Raw genomic sequence first — 22,759 nt, forward strand, 5'->3', positions numbered from 1 at the left:
TGGCAACTGAAATATTTTCAGAAATATTCAAGTTCTGTACTATCAGGTGACCATCGTGTCACAAAGCTGTCGGAAATCCAAGAGAATTCTTCCTATCCACAGTGCGAAAGCCCGATCAAATGATTTCCTCTTCAGAAAGACCATAATCAGAGTGACTGATGTACAAGACTGAGTAAGCCAAATTCCATGTTTATTGCATGGAATTCTTGGATTTTTATAATTGTTTTAGAGATTGCATTCCATAACACTATCCATTGTCCCTGTGAAAATGGATAACTAGTGACCCTATCATGTACAAAGAAACATCTAGTGACATTTGGAAGATTGTGTTCTGTGATTCTGTTCATTTTTCAATAAACCTTTTTTCTTTACAATCTATGAGGTACTTTTTGTGCTGTAATGGAGGAAACATTGTAGCCAATTTGTACACAGCAAGGTCCCACAAATGGCAATGTAATGACCAGACACATTCAGCGGGATTCTCCACTGGTGGGATTCTCCGTTGCACCAGCGGCTCACCCACGCCCGCGGGTTTCTTGGCAGCATGGGAAATCCCATTGGCAGGTGGTGGGAACAGAGAATCCCGCTGCCGGAGAAGGTGCGCCGCCCAGGAAAACATGGCTGGCGGATCGGAGAATTTTGCCCACTGTTTTAAGATGTTGATTGAGGGATAGCTATTGGCCAGGATAACTCTCCTATTCTTCCTCAAAATGTGCCATGGGATCTTTTACATCCAATCAAGTGGGCAGGCCTGGCCGCGTTATAACGTCTTATCCAATAGACACAGCCTTTGATATTGTCTTCTGGATAAGACACTGACACTCCTTGATCTTTATGCTTAAGTTCTAGAGTGGGACTTGAATCCATAGCCTTCTGAGAGGTGAGAGTGACTGTAAACTGACCAAACCAGATGCTGTTGGCCAGGCAAACGGTAATCAGTACGTCAAGCAGATAAGAAAGGTCCCTGTGCTTATGTTGAGATATTGTTAAAGGTTTAATAGCAGGGTGCAGCAAGTTTTATTCTCTTCTTTCTAAAAGTTCTCAAGCCTAACTGTTGCTTGGGGAAGTGTTTCGAGGAATTCAGGTGCTTCCCTGTAAGGTTAGACATCAGTACTAGTGCCTTATAGCAGGATATTTGAAGAGAAAAGGTTATGTCTAAGGTTATGTCATTTTTCATTTTAAATAGAAATACATTTTACAGTCATGTCACAGAGAAGGTGGGACCGTGAAATGCAGTGAGCCGTTCAAAAGTCCAAATGTCCATTGACTTTGACGAGACTAGAAAAACCTGCCAGTGGGAGGGGCCGTAAAATCCTGCATGTTCTATTTAGACATTTCTTGTGCATTCTAATTTTTAAAAAATTTATAGTACCCAATAATTTTTTCCCAATTAAGGGGCAATTTAACATGGTCAATCCACCTACCCTGCACATCTTTTTGGGTTGTGGGAGTGAGACTCACGCAAACACGGGGAGAATGTGCAAACTCCACACGAATAGTGAACCCTGGTCCTCGGCACTGTGATGCAGCAGTGCTAACCACTGTGCCACAGTGCTGCCCCCTCATGTGCATTCTAAACCAGGAAGTACACCAATAAACTAGCTGGTAAAAAAACATGTTTTAGTCCTCTTGGAAAGGATGTTTATTTTAATTATATTTCCATGTTTTATACACAGCTGTTTAACTTATCTTAGAACTGATGAAAGATTTGTTGCTAATGTTAAGCTAGGAGTAAGTTTAGATTGTAATGAAACCAAAATAATGTAAAAGTACAAAATGGAAATCTGTAAATGATGGAAAAATGGGCAGTTTTGTGGAATTGAGCTGCACATTATCACCATGATCCACATGTATACACTTTGTACATGTATAGACTTTCTAGATGCCACAGAATAACGACTCAGAATCGAATCAGGATGTACTGAGGCCAACTGCAATGGTTTACTTTTACTCTAGCTGAGGTTACATACTCAACACAGGCCAAGAACCCCCCAACATCAATCCCTGGCCTAAATTGAGTAATCTCAGCTATGGTAAGAGTAAATCATTGCAGTTGGCCTCAGTACCTCCTGGTCCTATTCTGAACCGTTATTCAATTGCACCTAAAAAGTGTAAATGTGTGGATATTGGGTGAGGACAGGATCCAACGTGGTTCTCATGGCCTCACAGTCAATTAGCCTGTCAATACTCATTCTCCAGGCTTATGTAGAATAACGATCAGTTAGAGGATGGATGGGACCCATGGAGCTGTTAGTCAGTGCCTTCAGGAGAGGAAGCTGTAAATAGGAAAAAAAAATAAAAGCAAAGAATATTAGACCCAAGGTCAATAAACTAATTAAGATTACAACTATTTCAACAATAAAATAAAATTAGCTGTCATGTTTGTCTCCAAAACAACAACAGCTCAAAAGCAATTGATTGACAGTGAAGAACTTTGGGACATCCAGAAGATGTGCTACATAAATGGAAGTTATTTCTTCTTAGTTGCCCCTACATCCATACACAAAGTCTTGGGCTACTTATAACATTAATATGTGGTTTTATCAATGAATAAAATACCTTCAGCAATTAAATCAGCCCTCTGGACGTTAATCTAACTGGAATATATAATGTTGAAAGAAAAATAACAACATCTGTGGTGTGGGAAAACAGGGGATTTGTTACAAGCTGGATTTTCTATTTAAGTATATTTGAGAAACTCTTAAATATTTATTTTAGCATTTTTCCTTTTTGAGGGCTTCCATAACACTATCTCTTTAGATTTTGCAATTGTTGATAACATTTGGTAATGCTAAGTTTTTTGAATTATTGGCAATTATTGTTTCTTTATCTTAATAGGTCTGTTTACCTCCATAACAATAAGCTTACGGATGCAGGATTACCTGATCACATGTTTAATGGATCTGATGGTGTCGGAATATTAATCATGTCAAGTAATTTCTTGAAGTACGTTCCCAAGAATCTGCCAAAGGAATTATTCCGATTGCATTTAAAAGTATGTAAAAATCTTTTTAAAAGAGACAGTCGCTATTATTTCAAGTTCAAAGTAATAACTTTACCTCACTGCACTCTTTTTATATTCAAATTAATCTGCCAAAGGAATTATTCCGATTGCATTTAAAAGTATGTAAAAATCTTTTTAAAAGAGACAGTCGCTATTATTTCAAGTTCAAAGTAATAACTTTACCTCATTGCACTCTTTTTATATTCAAATGTTGGCAGAACAATAAACTTGAAAAGATTCCTAAAGGAGCTTTCGATAACCTTTCTAGTCTTCGAGAACTGTATCTTCACAACAATTACATAACCAATGATGGAATAGACAACGAAACATTTTGGTAAGGATCTTACATGATAACGCTGTTGAGAAGACATAGAGCAGAATGAAAGCATTTTAGTTGGACATTTGTGTTCTTTTTATCTTTCAAAATATTCAAGTAATGTTAGGATCCCTGAGACTGATAGCGTTTAAAAATAAATTCAAACTTCCATTTAATACCTGGGAAGGATGATATGGTAAGATGTCATGTTTTGAGATTTTCTGTTGTAAACTATGACTAAAACATTATGAACTAAACATTATTTTTATGGGTAACATATTTAAAACGATAGAAGGGTACATTTCTTTTTATACTGAACACACATCTCACTCTTCAAGGAATTACAGTCCATGGTTGCTCCCAGCTTCCATTGGGTTCATATTTCCCATTTTGCCTAAAAGTAACTTTGAGTGACTGCTTCCAGGCATATACCTTAGTTTTGGGAGAGTTTTCTAAATCCATCACCAGCAGTAAAGCCTGTTCCAATGATTCTTTCCCTGTGGCTCCACCAGGACGAATCTCCCAGAATCCTTAGATGGTTTGTGCATGACAGCTACATCCTGGTACATCCAGATCCCCTGCGTCATTGAGCACCACCCCAGGACGATGGGTTGGCTCTTTGGGGTAAGGGATACCAACTGAGGTCCTGGCTGATGGCACCAGTGCAGGGGCCGGAGACCAAGGCGGCGACCTTGGGGGCAAATCTCCAAAATGGAGACTAAGTGTTCGCGCCGTCGTGAATGCCGTCGTGTTTCACAATGACACGAAACGGGCATGGGGACGACCGATTCTGTCCCCCACAGGGGTGGTTCATGCCACTCCAGCCGCCCTTCCCGGCGCCAAATGGCGCCGCGCCAACCCGCGCATGCGCAGTTGGGCCGCGCCAACCCACGCATGCTCTTCAACGCTCCGGCCCCGACGCAACATGGCGCGGGGGTTCTGGGGCCAGAAGCGGAATAAAGTAGGTCCGGGACGGGAGAGGCCGGCCAGCCGATCGGTGAGCCCTGATCGCGGGCCAGACCACCCCATCGGAGCCCCCCCCCCACCCCGGTGAAGGAGCGCTTTTCCCCGCCCCACAGGCCGCCCCCCGACCCTTCGCGCAGAGTTCCCGCCGGTAGCGACCAGTGGTTAATGGCGCCAGAGGGACTCTGCCGTTTCTGCGCGGCCGCTCGGCCCATCCGGGCAGGAGAATCGGCAGCCCGGCCTCGTGCAGCGGCCTGCAACCGGTGCCATGCCAAACACGCCGACGCAAATGCCGCTGATTCACTGCATCTCGGAGAATCGGCGTCGGCGGCGTGGCACAGTCGTGGCGATTCTCTGGCCCAGCAGTGGGGCTCGGAGAATGACACCCCTTATATACCGAGGTCCATGTTGTCACCCGGGCTGTCATTGAGCGGTGCATTGGACTGCTCAAAATGCTGTTCCGATGCCTGGACCGCTCTGGTGGTGCCCTGCAGTACACTGCACTGAGTGTCTCCCGCTTTGTGGTGGTCTGCTGTGCCCTCCACAACCTGGTGCAACAGCGGAGTGACATGCTGGAGGAAGAGGAGGAGGGACATGTGGCCCCGTCTGAGGAGGAGGAGAAGCTGGACCAGATGGGGTTGGTGTATGAGCCCGCGGAGGAGCCGGAGAATGGAGGACAGGCGACAGCAAGGGTCCGACATGCCCGCAGGACCAGGGAGGCCCTTATCATTGCCCGATTCTCATTGGACGATGCTTTGTCCGACAGCTTCCGCCCTCCCTCCATTCCCCTTCTTCTCACCCCATTTCCCTCCTACCCCCCATTCCCTTCCTTCCCCACATTCCACAACCCTCACCCCATTCCCCAACCCTCCTACCCATTCCTTGACCCTCGTACCCATTTCTCGACACTCCTATTCTCCCACCCCGACTACCTTGTTCCACCCTCCCAAGGTGTAACATCACCCCATGGTGGTGAACCTGTGTCGGCACTGTCAGCGTGTCAATATAAAAGGCAGGAGAGTGATGATCACTCGCTGTAAACCTCTGTATTTCTTGAGGTTCCCTATTCAAGGCCACTCAAGAATGGGGTGACTCAGCTAAAGAGTATAGCATGCAGTATTAAATAACTTTCAGTTTTGCAGTTAAGTTGAACTTCAAGTCATTCTGTTGGGAGGAGGCAACACTCATGGTGAAGTTGCGATTTTACATTTAGAAAAATGTAAAATTATTTCTGATTTGTACATAACCATTGTTCTTCTTGAATTAAGGAAACTGTCAAGCTTAGAATACCTGGACTTGTCAAGTAACAATCTGACTCAAATACCAAGGGGGCTACCTCGGAACATTATTCTTTTACACTTGGAGAAAAATGCTATCAAATCAATACCTGGTAACTGGCTGACGCAGATAAAAAACCTTGAATACCTCTTACTTCATAACAACAAGATAAAGGCAAAAGCAATTCATCCACTTGCATTCAAGGGGCTTAAAAAACTCCATACCTTCCACCTCTACAATAATATGCTCGAAAAAATCCCAAGTGGTTTACCACGACGGGTGAAGACATTAATGCTTCTCCATAATCAGATTTCGGAAATTTCCAGAAACGATTTCGCTCACACATACTTTTTGACAGAACTTAATCTGAGTTACAATAAACTAACGAGTCCCAAAATCCACCCAGATGCATTTCGGAAAACGAGGCTGCTTGAATCATTGGATTTCTCTGGAAATAATCTAAATGTAGTGCCCAGTGGACTGCCAAAGAATTTACATGTATTAAGGCTCAAGGAAAATGAAATTAATTCAATTACTGATGACTCACTCTCAGGAATGACAAAACTGAAGGAGATCTTCTTGAGTAATAACAAACTTAAACTGAACTCTGTCTATCCAGGGGCATGGAAAAAGCTGGCTAATCTACAGGTAAGAGATTATTAATATCAGTTGCACTATCAGAAGAAATCGCTGGGAAATCGCAAAATTGTGTTTTTCTATTCACACCCCTTACGGTCTCTTCTTTCTTGGAAGTGCTTGCTCGTGGTGAGCCCAGATAGTGAGCGTTGGCTGACTATTCATATATAAGGAGCATCCTAAACTAAACAGTTTCTTTCCTTGGTTGGTGTGTCCAGTTATTCACTTTTGAGATGAAGTCAGGAGAAGAAACCTTTTTGCACATATGAGTCCATAGTTATTGAGATCTTAACTTGCCATGAAGCAGACTTTGCTCGCCATGTCAACCTTATCTTTATCTATTCCATAACTCTTGGGTTCTTGAAATTAATTAAGTGTTCATAAAAGCAAATTACTGCGGATGCTGGTATCTGAAACCAAAAGAGAAAATGCTGGAAAATCTCAGCAGATCTGGCAGCATCTGTAAGGAGAGAAAAGAGCTAACGGTTCGAGTCCAAATGACCCTTTGACAGATGCTGCCAGACCTGCTGAGATTTTCAAGCATTTTCTCTTTTGGTAAGTGTTCATGAATACTGATAGACTCCAACCTTCAAACTTACATCACGTGGTGAACATTTTCAAGAACAACTTAATTATTCTCAATCAACCGATGTTCCATTGAGAAATAATAATTCCACGGGAAAAAATATAATGAGGTTAAAGATAGTGTTAGCGGAATGCCTTTAGATACCTCCAAGTTCGCGCTTTTCTGAAGAAACAGGTGGTGGCATTCCTGCTACTAACCCCCCACCCCCCCACCCCCACCCACCCCCCCCCCCCCCCCCACTCCCTCCGGATACAGGACAGGGTGGTCTCTGGCATCTGGGTAGGGGAGGGGAAGGTGACGGACATATACCAACCAAGAACTGCAGGAGGCAGAGGAAGTCTCGACGGAGGAGCTGAAGGCAAGTGGGAGGAGGGGCTGGGCGAGGAGCTGGATGAGAGCCTTTTGGCTGATGCCCTAGGCAGGGTTAATTCGTCCTCATCTTGTGCCAGGCTTAGCCTGGTTCAGTTTAAGGTGGTCCACCGCGGTGGCACACATGACGACAGCAAGAATGAGCAAGTTCTTTGGGGTGGAGGACAGGTGTGCGAGATGCTCATGGAGCCCAGCAAACCATGCCCATAGGTTCTGGGCATGCCCGGCACTTAAAGAATTCTGGCAGGGTTTTGCAAAGGCTATGTCCAAGGTCTTGTACGCTCGGGTAAAGCCGAGTCCGGAGATAGCTATATTTGGGGTGTCGGAAGATCCGGGAGTGCAGGAAGCGAAGGAGGCCGACATCCTGGCCTTTGCCTCCCTGGTAGCCCGGCGATGGATCTTGTTAATGTGAAGCCCCCAAGTGTAGAGACCTGGGTTAGTGACATGGCTGGGTTTCTCAGCCTTGAGAGGATAAAGTTTGCCTTGAGACGGTCCTTGCTGGGGTTCTCCCGGCGGTGACAGCCGTTCCTTGACTTTCTGGCAGAACTTTGAAAGGTCAACAGCAGCAGCAATCCGGGGGCGGGGGTGGGGGGGGGGGGGGGGGGGGGGATGGAATGTATACTCTTGTAAATGGACTATAACCACCTTTTTGTTAAATTTTCTCCTTTTTGTTATTGATTATGTAAAATTTTGTTTCAGAAAAACTTGAATAAAAACAATTTTTTAAAAAAGATAGTGTTAGCAAAAGATGATCAAAAAATTGATAAAGAAGACTAAAATAGAATGAGAGTAAACTAGGCAGAAATGTGAATTCAGAATGCAAAAGCTTCTACAAATATGTAAAAAGGAATAGAGTAACAGAAGTAAACATGAATCCTTAGACAACAAGAGAAAATACTGGACAATCTCAGCAGATGTGACAGCATCTGTGGAGAGAGACGGGAGCTACCGTTTCGAGACTGGATGACTCTTTGTCAAAGTTAATTCTCCACAGATGCTATCAGACCTGCTGAGATTGCCCAGTATTTTTTTTTGTTTCAGATTTCAGCATCTGCAGTCATTTGCTTTTATGAATCCTTAGAAGCTGAGACAGGAGAAATTATAATGGGGAATAAGGAAATGGCAGAGACAGTAATCAAATACTTTGGCAAGAATTTTCTGGCTGTTCACGCTTGGCGAGATCTTGCCGGCTGCGAGGGGTGCATTCTATGAGAAACCCCATTGACCATCGCGGGACCCGAAGATCCCACCTCCGACCAATGGTGGGCCACATCCACCACGGCAAAACACGGAAAATCCCGCCCTTGGTCTCTGTCTTCACATTAGTAAACGCACAAAATATGCCATAAATAGTGAGGAATCAAGGGTTTACTGAAAGTAATTGACTGCAGCGTGGACAAAGTACTGGAGAAATGAAAGGACAGATCCTTGACAAATTCCTTGGGCTTGATAGCCGACACGTTGGTTTTTACAAGAGGTTAATAACGAGTTTGTGGGTTCACAAGTTCTGATTTTCTAAAATTTCCTAGATTTGGAATGGTCCCAGTGTATTGGAAAATAGTAAATTTAACATTGTTTATTCGGGGAGAAAGTAAACAGGCGACTACCAGCCATTAGTCGCAACTTGTGGAATTGAGTATTAAGGAATGGTAGCAGGGAACTAAGAAACCAATGGAGATAGTATATTTGGATTTTCAATAAGCATTTGATAAGGAGAATATGCACAATATGGAGTTGCTCATCGAGTTGGGAGGGATATATTAGTAAGGATAGAGGATTGGTTAAAGAACTGATAGCAGAAAATAGGAATAAATGGATTATTTTCAGGTTGGCCGGCTCTTACCATTCAGGTGCTGCATTGATCAGTCCTTCAACCTCACTTAGTTACAGTGCATTAGATGAAGGGACCAAGTGTAATATATCAAAGGTTGCTTACAATATAAAGCTAAGTGGGAAAATAAATTATGAGGAGGGTGAAAAAGGCTGTATTTTCCCTACCCTATGCAGGTTGGTGTGGAGGTGGAATGGCTAAAACAAAATAGGGAGAAAACACATCAGAATAGTTGCACAATGCCTTTCTGCCTCTGGGAGAATATAGTCACCACTTTGAGGCCACTTTCGAAGGTGATAGCAGGTTCCTGCTGTTGGAGTGGCTGCCCCCACAGGGTGGAAGCTAGCTGCTCCTTAGAGTAGGCCTCATGATGGCAGGGCTATGGCTTATTAAAAGGCTCTATGTTCCAATTTGGAGCCACCAGGATGAAAGGCCGTAGCCACACCAATGGCCCTAGTAGCTGTGGGTCTCTTAATTCAGAGATTGTCAGAAGGCATTCAGAGCACCTCCATGTTGAGGCACCCTTCACAATATCCTTTTTGCATCAGCAGTGGCCAAGTGGGCCTCTGACCACCCTGAGCTGTGGTCCCTCCGATGGGGCCTCCTGTCTCGGAAATCTTTTCCGCCATTTCTAATAAGATAGCAAAATCAGAAGCACACACCCCTGCCCCCAGCCCCAGGAAGGCAAATGGTATGCCAGCCTTTATTGCAAGGGAGTCGAAGTATGAGAATGAGGAAGTCATTCTGAAAATCGACAAGTCATTTTTGCGATCATTTTTGCTGTGCTATTGTGTACAATTGCAGTGTCCAACCCTAAGGAAGGACCCACTTGCCTTAGAGGTGGCGCGACAAAGTTTAGTTCCTGGGTTGAGAGGGTTGGCGTCTGAGGAGAGATTAAATAAGATGAGTTTAGAAAAATTCTGAAAGGACTTCACAGGGTAGATGCTGAGAGAGAGACTGGGGTGAATTCTCTGTCTCCCCAGCTGTGGAGCTCCCAGTGGAGCGCCATCACTGGCAGTGGTACTTTTCAATCCAGAAGCTGGCCAATGGAATTTCCCATTGTAGCCACCCTACGCCACCAAGAAACCCTCAGGCGGGTGTGCGCTACCAGCAGAACGGAGAATCCCGCTGGCGGAGAATTCACCCCACTCTTTCCACTGGCTAGAGAGTCTAGACCGAGGGGGACATAGCCTCAGGATAAAGGAGAAGCCATTTTGATTAGAATAATTCTTTTCCAGTCAGAGGGATGTAAATTCTTGAGATTCTCTACACGAGAAGGCTGTGAATGCTCAGTCACTGAGCATATTTTAGTTGAGATAGATTAATTTTTGGATTCTAAGGGATTCAAGGGATATGGGAATCGGACAGGAAAGTGGAGTCACCGTTGATGATCAGCCATGATCTTATTAAAGGTTATCAGGCTCAAGAGTGGTCTTTTCCTGCTTCAGGTTCTCATGTGCTTTTCTTCTGACTCTCATATAATTTTTTGAATGCCTGATCTATAATCTTAAAATAATCCAATCACAGTTAGATATGTCAGTGAAAGGTGTTCAAGAAATTGTAGCAAATGCTTCCAGAGTCGAGGTGAAATTTGAGGAAAAACATTGTTACATTTTGAAATAATTTCAAAATCAATCTAATGAAAATGACAAATAACCAGTATTATTGCAGAAATATTCCTCCAAAGAAATGTAATAATATTAAACCTGTGAACTGCTGTCAATAGTTTTTATGTCTAAAATTTATTTGCCAATATTTAACTTGTAAAGCTCTTTTCTGATGTTACATCTATCCAAAGCCCCATACCCTTTTGCTCTCTCCATACCCCTTGGCACCATTACGGTCTAGAAATCTAATGATCCCCCCCCCCACAGCCACAGTAAACAACATCCCTGCATCTAGTCTGTCCAGCCCTGTCAGAATTTTTTAGGCGGGCTTCTCCATTGGCTGATGCCAGAATCGGGAAACATGATTCAGAGGAGAATCGGTTTTGACGCCGAAATCATGGCGGGCGCCGGTTTCATGCCAAATTGCAATTCTCTGATGCCTCAACAGCGGCGCCAATGCATTCCACTCCGCACGTACAATAAACACTTTTAGCATATCATTAGCGGGCCTGACCTGGTATTCTGCAGGGCCTCCGTGATTCTCAGCCTCCACCGGGGCGAATCCCCGAAACTGAGGTTCATTTGTGCTTTTAAAAATCATGAAACAGGCTGTGGCTGCTGAGGGAGAGAGAGGGGTAGGGAAAGTGTCCAACATCACCATCGTTTGCTGACAGTCGTGCCGCTAGCCGGGGGGCTTCTGCAAGGGCTGGGGGGAGTAACGGGGGTGGTCAGGAGGTGGACGAGCACAGAGCACCATTGCCGTGGCCTGCAAGGCAGCCATGCAGCTGCGCACGCTCCTGACTGCCCACTGTGAACTTAGGGTCACAGGTCGTATGGGCCCCCCCCCCAGGCCATCCCCCTATGTACCCTCTGGTCCCAGCTGACCCATCAGCGGGATGGCCGTGCTCCAGTGCAACCAATGCCATCTTGTTGGCTGGGATGGTGTGTGGGGAGTGAAGTGTGTATCTGCAGCTGCAGCCTGTCAGCCTCCTGAGTGTCAATTGCGAATCTGGCAAATCCCACACCGTTTCTCATTGGAATCGATTGTGTTCCACGTGGCACCGATGCTAGCCCCTTAACAATCGCTGAATCGGTCCAGGTGTGGCGACAGTTTTGCTGTCGTGGAAGTCTACGAATCCTGCTCCAGCGTCAACACTTAGTCTCACAAATGGAGAATCCCGCCATATATGTTTCAATTAGGTCCCCTCGCATCCTTCTAAATTCCAGAGAATAAAGGCCCAGTCGACCCAATTTCTTCTTATATGACAATCCTGCCATCACAAGAGTCAGTGTAGCGAACCTTCGCTTCACTCCCTCTGTGGCAAGTATATCCTTTCTTAAGATAAGCAGACCAAACAGCACAGAATACCCCAAGGCCCTATAAAGCAGCAGTAAGATATTCTCACCAATAAAGCTGCAAGAACATAGAACATAGAACAATACAGCGCAGTACAGGCCCTTCGGCCCACGATGTTGCACCGAAACAAAAGCCATCTAACCTACACTATGCCATTATCATCCATATGTTTATCCAATAAACTTTTAAATGCCCTCAATGTTGGCGAGTTCACTACTGTAGCAGGTAGGGCATTCCACGGCCTCACTACTCTTTGCGTAAAGAACCTACCTCTGACCTCTGTCCTATATCTATTACCCCTCAGTTTAAAGTTATGTCCCCTCGTGCCAGCCATATCCATCCGCGGGAGAAGGCTCTCACTGTCCACCCTATCCAACCCCCTGATCATTTTGTATGCCTCTATTAAGTCTCCTCTTAACCTTCTTCTCTCCAACGAAAACAACCTCAAGTCCATCAGCCTTTCCTCATAAGATTTTCCCTCCATACCAGGCAACATCCTGGTAAATCTCCTCTGCACCCGCTCCAAAGTCTCCACGTCCTTCCTATAATGCGGTGACCAGAACTGTACGCAATACTCCAAATGCGGCCGGACCAGAGTTCTGTACAGCTGCAACATGACCTCCCGACTCCGGAACTCAATCCCTCTACCAATAAAGGCCAACACTCCATAGGCCTTCTTCACAACCCTATCAACCTGGGTGGCAACTTTCAGGGATCTATGTACATGGACACCTAGATCCCTCTGCTCAGCCACACTTTCAAGAACTTTACCATTAGCCAAATATTCCGCATTCCTGTTATTCCTTCCAAAGTGAATCACCTCACACTTCTCTACATTAAACTCCATTTGCCACCTCTCAGCCCAGCTCTGCAGCTTATCTATATCCCTCTGTAACCTGCTACATCCTTCCACACTATCGACAACAGCACCGACTTTAGTATCATCTGCAAATTTACTCACCCACCCTTCTGTGCCTTCCTCTAGGTCATTGATAAAAATGACAAACAGCAACGGCCCCAGAACAGATCCTTGTGGTACTCCACTTGTGACTGTACTCCATTCTGAACATTTCCCATCAACCACCACCCTCTGTCTTCTTTCAGCTAGCCAATTTCTGATCCACATCTCTAAATCACCCTTAATCCCCAGCCTCCGTATTTTTTGCAATAGCCTACCGTGGGGAACCTTATCAAACGCTTTGCTGAAATCCATATACACCACATCAACTGCTCTACCCTCGTCTACCTGTTCAGTCACCTTCTCAAAGAACTCAATAAAGTTTGTGAGGCATGACCTACCCTTCACAAAGCCATGCTGACTATCCCTGATCATATCATTCCTATCTAGATGATTATAAATCTTGTCCCTTATAATCCCCTCCAAGACTTTACCCACTACAGACGTGAGGCTCACCGGTCTATAGTTGCCGGGGTTGTCTCTGCTCCCCTTTTTGAACAAAGGGACCACATTTGCTGTCCTCCAGTCCTCTGGCACTATTCCTGTAGCCAATGATGACATAAAAATCAAAGCCAAAGGTCCAGCAATCTCTTCCCTGGCCTCCCATAGAATCCTAGGATAAATCCCATCAGGTCCCGGGGACTTATCTATTTTCAGCCTGTCCAGAATTGCCAACACCTCTTTCAGGAAACCCTCCTGCACACACTGTACAAAAAACGACCCATCTATTGTACTCGAACTATATCTTTTCCAGTCAATATTTGGAAAGTTAAAGTCTCCCATAATAACTACCCTGTTACTTTCGCTCATATCCAGAATCATCTTCGCCATCCTTTCCTCTACATCCCTAGAACTATTAGGAGGCCTATAAAAAACTCCCAACAGGGTGACCTCTCCTTTCCTGTTTCTAACTTCAGCCAATACTACCTCGGAAGAAGAGTCCCCATCTAGCATCCTCTCCGCCACCGTAATACTGCTCTTGACTAGCAACGCCACACCTCCCCTCTTTTGCCTCCTTCTCTGAGCTTACTAAAACACCTAAACCCCGGAACCTGCAACATCCATTCCTGTCCCTGCTCTATCCATGTCTCCGAAATGGCCACAACATCGAAGTCCCAGGTACCAACCCACGCTGCCAGTTCCCCTACCTTGTTTCGTATACTCCTGGCATTGAAGTAGACACACTTCAAACCACCTACCTGAACGCTGGCCCCCTCCTGCGACGTCAAATCTGTGCTCCTGACCTCTATACTCTCATTCTCCCTTACCATAAAACTACAATCCAGGTTCCCATGCCCCTGCTGCATTAGTTTAAACCCCCCCAAAGAGCACTAACAAATCTCCCCCCCAGGATATTTGTGCCCCTCAGGTTCAGATGTAGACCATCCTGTCTGTAGAGGTCCCACCTTCCCCAGAAAGAGCCCCAGTTATCCAAAAATCTGAAACCCTCCCGCCTGCACCATCCCTGTAGCCACGTGTTTAAATGCTCTCTCTCCCTATTCCTCATCTCACTATCACGTGGCACGGGCAACAACCCAGAGATAACAACTCTGTTTGTTCTAGTTCTGAGCTTCCATCCTAGCTCCCTGAAAGCCTGCCTGACATCCTTGTCCCCTTTTCTACCTATGTCGTTGGTGCCAATGTGGACCACGACTTGGGGCTGCTCCCCCTCCCCCTAAGGACCCGGAAAACACGATCCGAGACATCACGTACCCTTGCACCTGGGAGGCAACATACCAAACGTGAGTCTCTCACGCTCCCACAAAATCTCCTATCTGTGCCCCTGACTATAGAGTCCCCAATTACTAATGCTCTGCTCCTCTCCCCCCTTCCCTTCTGAGCAACAGGGACAGACTCCGTGCCAGAGGCCCGTACCCCATGGCTTACCCCTGGTAAGTCCCCCCCCCCACAAGTATCCAAAGCGGTATACTTGTTTCTCAGGGGAACGACCGCAGGGGATCCCTGCACTGACTGTTTTTTCCCAGTCCCTCTTACAGTTACCCACCTATCTCCAATCTTTGGTGTAACTAATTCCCTGAAGCTGCTATCTATGACCCCTTCTGCCTCCCGAATGATCCGAAGTTCTTCCAACTCCAGCTCCAGTTCCCTAACTCGGTCTTGGAGGAGCTGGAGATGGCAGCACTTCCTGCAGGTAAAATCAGCAGGGACACTAACTGCATCCCTCACCTCAAACATCCTGCAGGAGGAACATTGCACTCCCTTCCCTGCCATTCCTCTAACTTTCTACCAAGATCTGGCTAACAACTAAATTAAATTTTTATAAAAAATAATAATAATATAATAAAAATATATCCTTCTGCCTGTCCTCAAATCCTCTTGCAATGAAGGCCAACATACCAATTGCCTTCCTAATTGCTTGCTGTAATTGTATGCTGCTTTCAGTGACTGGTTTACTATGACACCCAGGTCTTTTTGTATGTCAACATTTTCCAATCTATCCCCATTTAAATATTACTCTGCCATTTTGTTTCTCTGTCCAAGGTGGATAACTTCACACTTATCCATGTTATACTGCTTCTGCCATGTATTTGCCCACTCACTCAACTTGTCTGAATCACCTTGAAGCCTCTTAACATCCTCCTCGCTACTAAAATTCCCACCAACTTTCATGTTGTCAGTGAACTTGGAAATATTACATTTGGTTCCCTATAACTGGGGCCCAAGAACTGGGGTGGGATTCTCCACTCCCACGCCAAAGTGGCCGCGCCGTCGTGAACGCCGTCGTGGCCCCGGTCCCGACTGATTCAGGTCCTGACAATGGGCCAGGATCGGGACCGCGTCATCTACACGTACCAGGCCTTGTCGCCCGCGTAAAAGCAACGCCACATAGATGACATGGACGGCGCCGCATAACGGGCGTCATCCGCGTATGCGTGGGTTGGCCGGCGCCAACCCGCGCATGCGTGGTTGTCGTCCTGTCTAAATCCGCCCCGCAAGAAGATAGGGGACGGATCTTGCGGGGCCGCGGAAGGAAGGAGGTCCTCCTTCAGAGAGGACAGCCCGACGATCGGTGGGCACCGATCGCGGGCCACCCCACATTCCAGGTGAAGCCCGGTGCAGGATCCCCCCTCGTCCCCCCACAGGCCGCCCCCCCAGCGTTCACGCACCGCCCACGACTACAGCGACCAGGTGTGGACGGCGCCAGGGGGAACCCTCCGTTTTGGCCTGGCCGCTCGGCCCATCCGGGCCTCAGAATAGAGGGGGTGCCGGAGAATCACCGTTTTGGGTGTCTCCCGCGATTCTCCGGCCTGCGGCCCGCGAAACTCGACCGGGCCGTTCCCGCCGCTTGGGAGAATCGAGGGAGGCCGTCGGACCGGCGTCCCCGGAATTTTTGGCGGCCCAAGCGATTCTCCCAACCGGCGTGGGAGTGGAGAATCGCGCCCCTGACCCCTGTGGGACTCCACTAGTCACCACCTACCACTTTGAAAAAGACCCATTCAAACCTAGTCTGTTTTCTGGCTGCTAACCAATTCTGAATCCATGCCAATATATCACCCCCAATCCCATACATTTTACTTTTAGACACTGACCTCTTGGGCGAGATTCTGCGACCCCCCGCCGGGTCGGAGAATCTCCGGGGGCTGGCGCGATTCCCACTCCCGCCGGTTGGCGGGCCCCCCCGCGCGATTCTCCGGCCCAGATGGGCCGTAGTCCCGCCGCTAAAATGCCTGTCCCGCCGGCGTAGATTAAACCACCTACCTTACCGGCGGGACAAGGCGGCGCGGGCGGGCTCTGGGGTCCTGGGCGAGGCGATCTGGCCCCGGGGGGTGCCCCCACGGTGGCCTGGCCCATGATCGGGGCCCACCGATCCGCGGGTGGGCCTGTGCCGTGGGGGCACTCTTTCCCTTCCGCCTTCGCCACGGTCTCCACCATGCCGGAGGCAGAAGAGACTCCCTCCAATGTGCATGCGCGGGAATGCCATCAGCGGCCACTAACGCTCCCGCGCATGCGCCGCCCGGAGATGTCATTTCCGCGCCAGCTGGCGGGGCACCAAAGGCCTTTTCCGCCTGCTGGCGGGGCGGAAATTCGTCCGGCGCCGACGTAGCCCCTTAAGGTTGGGGCTTGGCCCCCAAAGATGCGGAGCATTCCGCACCTTTGGGGCGGCGCGATGCCCGACTGATTTGCGCCGTTTTGGGTGCCAGTCGGCAGACATCACGCCGTTTCCGGAGAATTTCGCCCCTTATGTGGAACTTTATCAAAAGCTTTCTGAAATTCTAAATACACCACATCCACTGGTTCACCCTTATCTATTCTATTAGTTACGCTCTCAAAAACTCTAGTAGGTTTGTCAAACATGATTTCCCTTTCATAACTCATGTTGACTATCCTGTTGTTATTTTCTCAGTGTCCTGTTATTATATCCTTTGTAATAGATTCTAGCATTTTCCCTGCTACTGATGTTAGGCTAACCAAATTGTAATTCCTTGTTTTCACCATCCCTTCTTTTTTAAATAGCGGGTTACATTTGCCATTCTTGAATCTGCTGAGACTGTTCCAGAATCTACACTATCCACTATTTTCATGGTTACCTCCTTTAGTACCCTGGGATGTAGATTATCAGGCCTGGGGATTTATTGGCGTTCAACCCCATTAATTTCTCCTTTACTTTTCTTTAGTAATATTAATTACTTTTAATTCTCACTCAACCCTTGGTTTCCTAACATTTCTGGAAGTTGTGTCTTCCTCCTGAAGACAGGACCAAAGCAGTTGTTTTATTGCTCTGTCTTTTCCTTATTCTCTATTATGAATTCTCCTGTTTCAGACCATAAGGCACTTACATTTGTCTTCACTAATCTTTTTTTCCTATACTTCTCGAAGCTTTTACAGTCTGCTTTTATGTTACTTGCAAATTTACTCTCATACTCTATTTTCACCTTCTTAATCAATCTCTTGGTCCTCCATTGCTGAATTTTGAACTGTTCCCAATCCTCAGACTTGCTATTTTTTCTAGCAATTTTATGTGTTGTAACAAGGCAGAAGAGAAATGCAAGTCTGTCTATTATCTTTTGCATTAAACTTGACGCAACTATTTTGAAAACAAAAGATGGAGGGAAAGGAGTGAGAAAGAAACCGTGGAGGGATGGAAGAGAATGAGACACGTGATGCCTGATGTGTGTTGTAAACACCTTTAAGGGATTAAAGCATGACTTCAGTAGAAAGGAACTGTGTCATGTAATCCAGTTTAGTTTCATTTTTGCTCTTAAGCAGAGCACACAGAGACAGCTTTGCTGCTGATATCTTCAAGCTTTATATCTTTGTATAAATGTTCCCATGTGCCTCGTCTCAATAAATGAACCAACAAAGTGTTTATTCGATCCCTTATGAGTGATTTGTGCCTTTATATCATGATTAAAAACACAACAATGTGGGCATGCCTGGGATCAGGGATCAGGAAGCTGAGGCAAAGTTGGATATATAAATGAACACACATGCTTCCTCCCTGCTATACATGTCAGACTCCAGTACACTGGCCCTCAGGCTAGTGGGGCAAGCTGTGAAGTAATGGACAACTGGGATGTTCATGAAGCCTGGCTGCGTTTGCTGGGTGAGATGTGGAAAGTGCAGTTAATGGATTGATTGGGCAGTTGAATGAGAGAGGAATTGGTGTCGTGGCTATACGTCAGAGATATTGAAATCTGATTAAAGGGAAGCTGGCTGTGTTTAGGCTGACCCAATTTTTGCCACAGGGTCCTCAAACAAGGACCATTATTTGCATGTGCAAATACAGCACATTGGAGATTTAGCTATCCACTTGGCACCCAAAAAAAAATCACGCTTCTAGCCAACTATCTTAAATGTTAAAGTAATGTGTGTTTCTGCATTCTTTCTCAGCTGTGCTGATGGTTTCATATGTCAGACAACACTACTGAAAAATTAATAAGTTAGGAGTAAGGAGAATTTCAGGTGGCAGTTTTTCACTCAATTATTAATAGATTTGTTGACTGCTACGGAAGATAATTGACATTGTGACATAAATAAGTTCAAGTGGAATTAGGTTAAGTTTTAATAGAGAGAAGGAATTGATGGATGAGGTAAACAGAACGAGAGGATTTATATTCTTACAACCAGATTTCATTACACACCTTAGGGCCTTTAACTATCTTACAATATTTTCAAAGTATTCAACGAAACACATATTGCCTGTACGGTTACAATATTTGCTTGAAGGCATTAAAATCATTCACACTTTGGTTTGTGTGATGAAAATAATGCAGCTCCTTTCTGTATAACGGATAACAATGTCAGTTTTAATTTGTTGTTTTCTGTATCTAGCTTTTGGATCTGTCAGGCAATCAGCTCTCCTATGTTCCTTCTGATCTGCCAGAGTCTCTTGAATATATTTACCTCCAGAACAATCAGATTTCTGTCATCCCAGAGGATGCTTTTGAATCCACACCAAACATCAAAGGGATTTTTCTTAGGTAAGGTGAATTTGATTATGAATACTATTGTAGGGGCTTATTGTCAAGGAGGGAAATAATGGTCCACACTTCAACATAGAAAAGATGCTGATGAACAGGAAGCCTGCCTTCTATAATTGTACATGAGGCCTTCTGACTGCTCAATGCACTGGCTGTGATGCTAAATCATTTAGTCCTTGGTCCACCCTGAATAAGTTGAGTTTGGGGAGAAAGTGCTGAAAAAAACTAAGTTCCCCGATTTTGTGGCAATTGATTTGCGCTAGTCTTTTGGATATATTTACCTCTCAGATAAATCAATTTTTGTGACACCAGAAAATGTCTTTGAGTCCTAACTCATAAATTCAGCACAACAGGGAGAAAGAAGGATTAATGGTGCAATGTAGTTGGGGTTTCAGACAAATGTCGGGCAGCACGGTAGCATTGTGGGTAGCACAATTGCTTCACAGCTCCAGGGTCCCAGGTTCGATTCCCGGCCTGGGTCACTGTCTGTGCGGAGTCTGCACGTCCTCCCCGTGTGTGCGTGGGTTTCCTCCGGGCGCTCCGGTTTCCTCCCACAGTCCAAAGATGTGCAGGTTAGATGGATTGGCCATGATAAATTGCCCTTAGTGTCCAAAAATTGCCCTTAGTGTTGGGTGGGGTTATGGGGATTAGGTGGGGTTACTGGGTTGTGGGGGTGTGGGCTTAGGTAGGGTGCTCTTTCCAAGAGCCGGTGCAGACTCGATGGGCCGAATGGCCTCCTTCTGCTCTGTAAATTCTATGAAAAAAAAAAAAATAAGAGAAGTCCACATCATTAATGATTTTGTATCCCGCACGGGGCCTACGGGGTGGGAATACATTTCTTCTCTGTGCTCCTTGCGGACTACGAGCTCCCCCGCTAGGGGCAGGGTATCTCAATTACCATATGTATATAAGGTCGGCCAGTGAGGCTCTGACCAAGCAGGAAGCCGGTAGGGGGTCTACAGGGTAGTGTATATATCATTTGTGTAAACAAAACTTTGTTCTTATTTTACACCGTGTGGACTCCCCGTGTCCTTATTAAAGATGTGTCAAAAGGAGAGAAAGAAATCTATAATTTCCAATTGTTTTTAAAATAAATTTAGAGTACCCAATTTGTTTTTTCCAATTAAGGGGCACTTTAGCGTGGCCAATCCACCTACCCTGCACACCTTTGGGTTGTGGGGGTGAGACCCACGCAGACACGGGGAGAATGTGAAAACTCCACATGGACAGTGACCCGGGGCCAGGATCGAACCTGGGACCTCGGTGTCGTGAGGCAGCAGTGCTAACTATTGCGCCACCGTTCTGCCATAATTTCCAATTGTGAGGAATTGAGCTTGCCGACCTTTTTGTCCTGGTTTCAGGTGATAATAAATTTAAACAGTGATTTTCCATTTCTTAATCGCATATATAATAATAATAATCTTTATTGTCACAAGTAGGCTTACTTTAACACTGCAAAGAAATTACTGTGAAAAGCCCCTAGTCGCCATACTCTGGCGCCTGTTTGGGGACACAGAGGGAGAATTCAGAATGTCCAATTCACCTAACAGCATGTCTTTGGGGCTTGTGGGCGGAAACCGGAGCACCCGGAAGAAACCCACGCAGACACAGGGAGAACGTGCAGACTCCACACAGACAGTGACCCAAGCCGGAAATCGAACCCTGGGACCCTGGCACTGTGTAGCAACAGTGCTAACCACTGTGCTACCGTGCCACCCGGAACTGGCTTCAATTTCATTATTGGGATATAAAAGTTATATTTGGGAAGCGTGAATCCAGTTACAAGTAGCTGTAGACCGAGAGCTTCAACATTACAGGTAATTGATAATCTCAATCAGAAAGGATGGTTCCTGGGGTAAATGGAAAAATGTCAAAGAAGTGCTGAGCGAGACTATAATTGGACTCAATGCTCTGGAATAGAGAGAGGAATATCATGCAATGCACCTGTTCCTGTTCGCCAGGTAAGACTAGAGTTGATTTCTGTGTTCCAGGGGGAGAGAGCAAAAGTGTTCCAATTCCTGTTCACGATCAGCTCTTCTTGGAAGTGCAATTATGTTCATTTTTGATAAGGACAGGATTTGGCTTTGATGATGCGACCCACATTAAATACAGTACGAAGTCTTACAACACCAGATTAAAGTCCAACAGGTTTGTTTCGATGTCACTAGCTTTCGGAGCGCTGCTCCTTCCTCAGGTGAATGAAGAGAGGATCTCCACACCACATTAAATAGCTCGGGCATTGACTGGAAGGCACCAGTGCTTGTGAAACTAGGCAAGGTTTTGAAGGACGCAAATTATTGCAGAAAAACTGACAAGAAAAATGATTTGTCGAGTCCAACCAGGGTAAATGAAAATAATTGCAGGTAAATTCTGACATTGGCTGTCAACTATTCTGATAATAGACTTGGAAACAGAACAGAAGAGATGTGTTTTCACATGCACTATCTAGAGAAGGTGTTACATACATCAGCCACTGGAATAACTGTTTGGAACACAGGTATTCTCAGCTGGCAAAAGAATTAATAATGTTGGTTTGAGCAAATTGTTCATTCTGGCAAAAGGGTTCAAATACAGAATTGTACTCAACTACAATCTGTAACCTCATGGTCTGGCATATCCACCACTCTACCATTACCACCAAATCAGGGATCAACCCTGGTTCAATGAAGAGCGCCGGAGAGCATGTCAGGAGCAACACCAGACATACCTAAAAATGATGTGTCAACTTGGTGAAGCTACAAAACAACACTCCTTGCATGCCATTCAGCATAATCATCAAGTAATAGACAGAGCTAAGCAATCAGATCTAAGCTCTGCAGTCCTGCCACACCCAGCCATGAATGGTGGTGGATAATTAACAACTCACTGGAGGAGGAGGCTCCACAAATATCCCTATCCTCAGTGCCAGAGGAGCCCAACATATCAGTGCAAAAGACAAGGCTGAAGCATTTGCAACAATCTACAGCCAGAAGTGCCGAGTGGATGATCCATCTCGGCCTCCTCCAGAGGTCTCCACCAAAACAGATGTCAGTCTTCAGCTAATTCAAGAAATGCTGAAGGCACGGTATACTGCAAAGGCCCTGAGAATATTCCGACAATAGCACTGTAGACTTGTGCTCCAGAACTTGCTGCACCCCTGGCCAAGCTGTTCCAGTACAGCTACAGCATTGGCATCTACCCGGCAATGTGGAAAATTGCGCAGGTATGCCCTGTACAAGAGAAACAGGACAAATCTAACCCAGCAATTACTGCCCTATCGGTCTACTGATGATGGAACGGGTCACGATGGCACAGTGGTTAGCACTACTGCTTCACAGCACCAGGGACCTGGGTTCAATTCTGGCCTTGGGTGACTGTGTGGAGTTTGCATGTTTTCCCCATGCCTGTGTGGGTTTCCTTTGGGTGCCCCAG

The 22,759-nt window shown here is 45.9% G+C and overlaps 1 protein-coding gene across 2 annotated transcripts in view; it reads left to right on the top strand.

Moving 5' to 3' along the window:
* podn (podocan) overlaps positions 1 to 22,759 on the top strand; it is a 94,606-nt gene that overhangs the window by 66,275 nt on the left and 5,572 nt on the right. For both annotated transcript variants that reach the window (XM_072511019.1, XM_072511018.1), the window contains 4 exons: positions 2,839 to 2,995; positions 3,223 to 3,338; positions 5,552 to 6,209; positions 19,200 to 19,348. In XM_072511019.1, the coding sequence (XP_072367120.1) occupies positions 2,839 to 2,995; positions 3,223 to 3,338; positions 5,552 to 6,209; positions 19,200 to 19,348 (1,080 nt within the window). The remainder of the gene's footprint in view (positions 1 to 2,838; positions 2,996 to 3,222; positions 3,339 to 5,551; positions 6,210 to 19,199; positions 19,349 to 22,759) is intronic.

The sequence above is a fragment of the Scyliorhinus torazame genome, chromosome 7 (genome assembly GCF_047496885.1).
Source record: "Scyliorhinus torazame isolate Kashiwa2021f chromosome 7, sScyTor2.1, whole genome shotgun sequence".
In the NCBI taxonomy this organism is placed as follows: domain Eukaryota; kingdom Metazoa; phylum Chordata; class Chondrichthyes; order Carcharhiniformes; family Scyliorhinidae; genus Scyliorhinus; species Scyliorhinus torazame.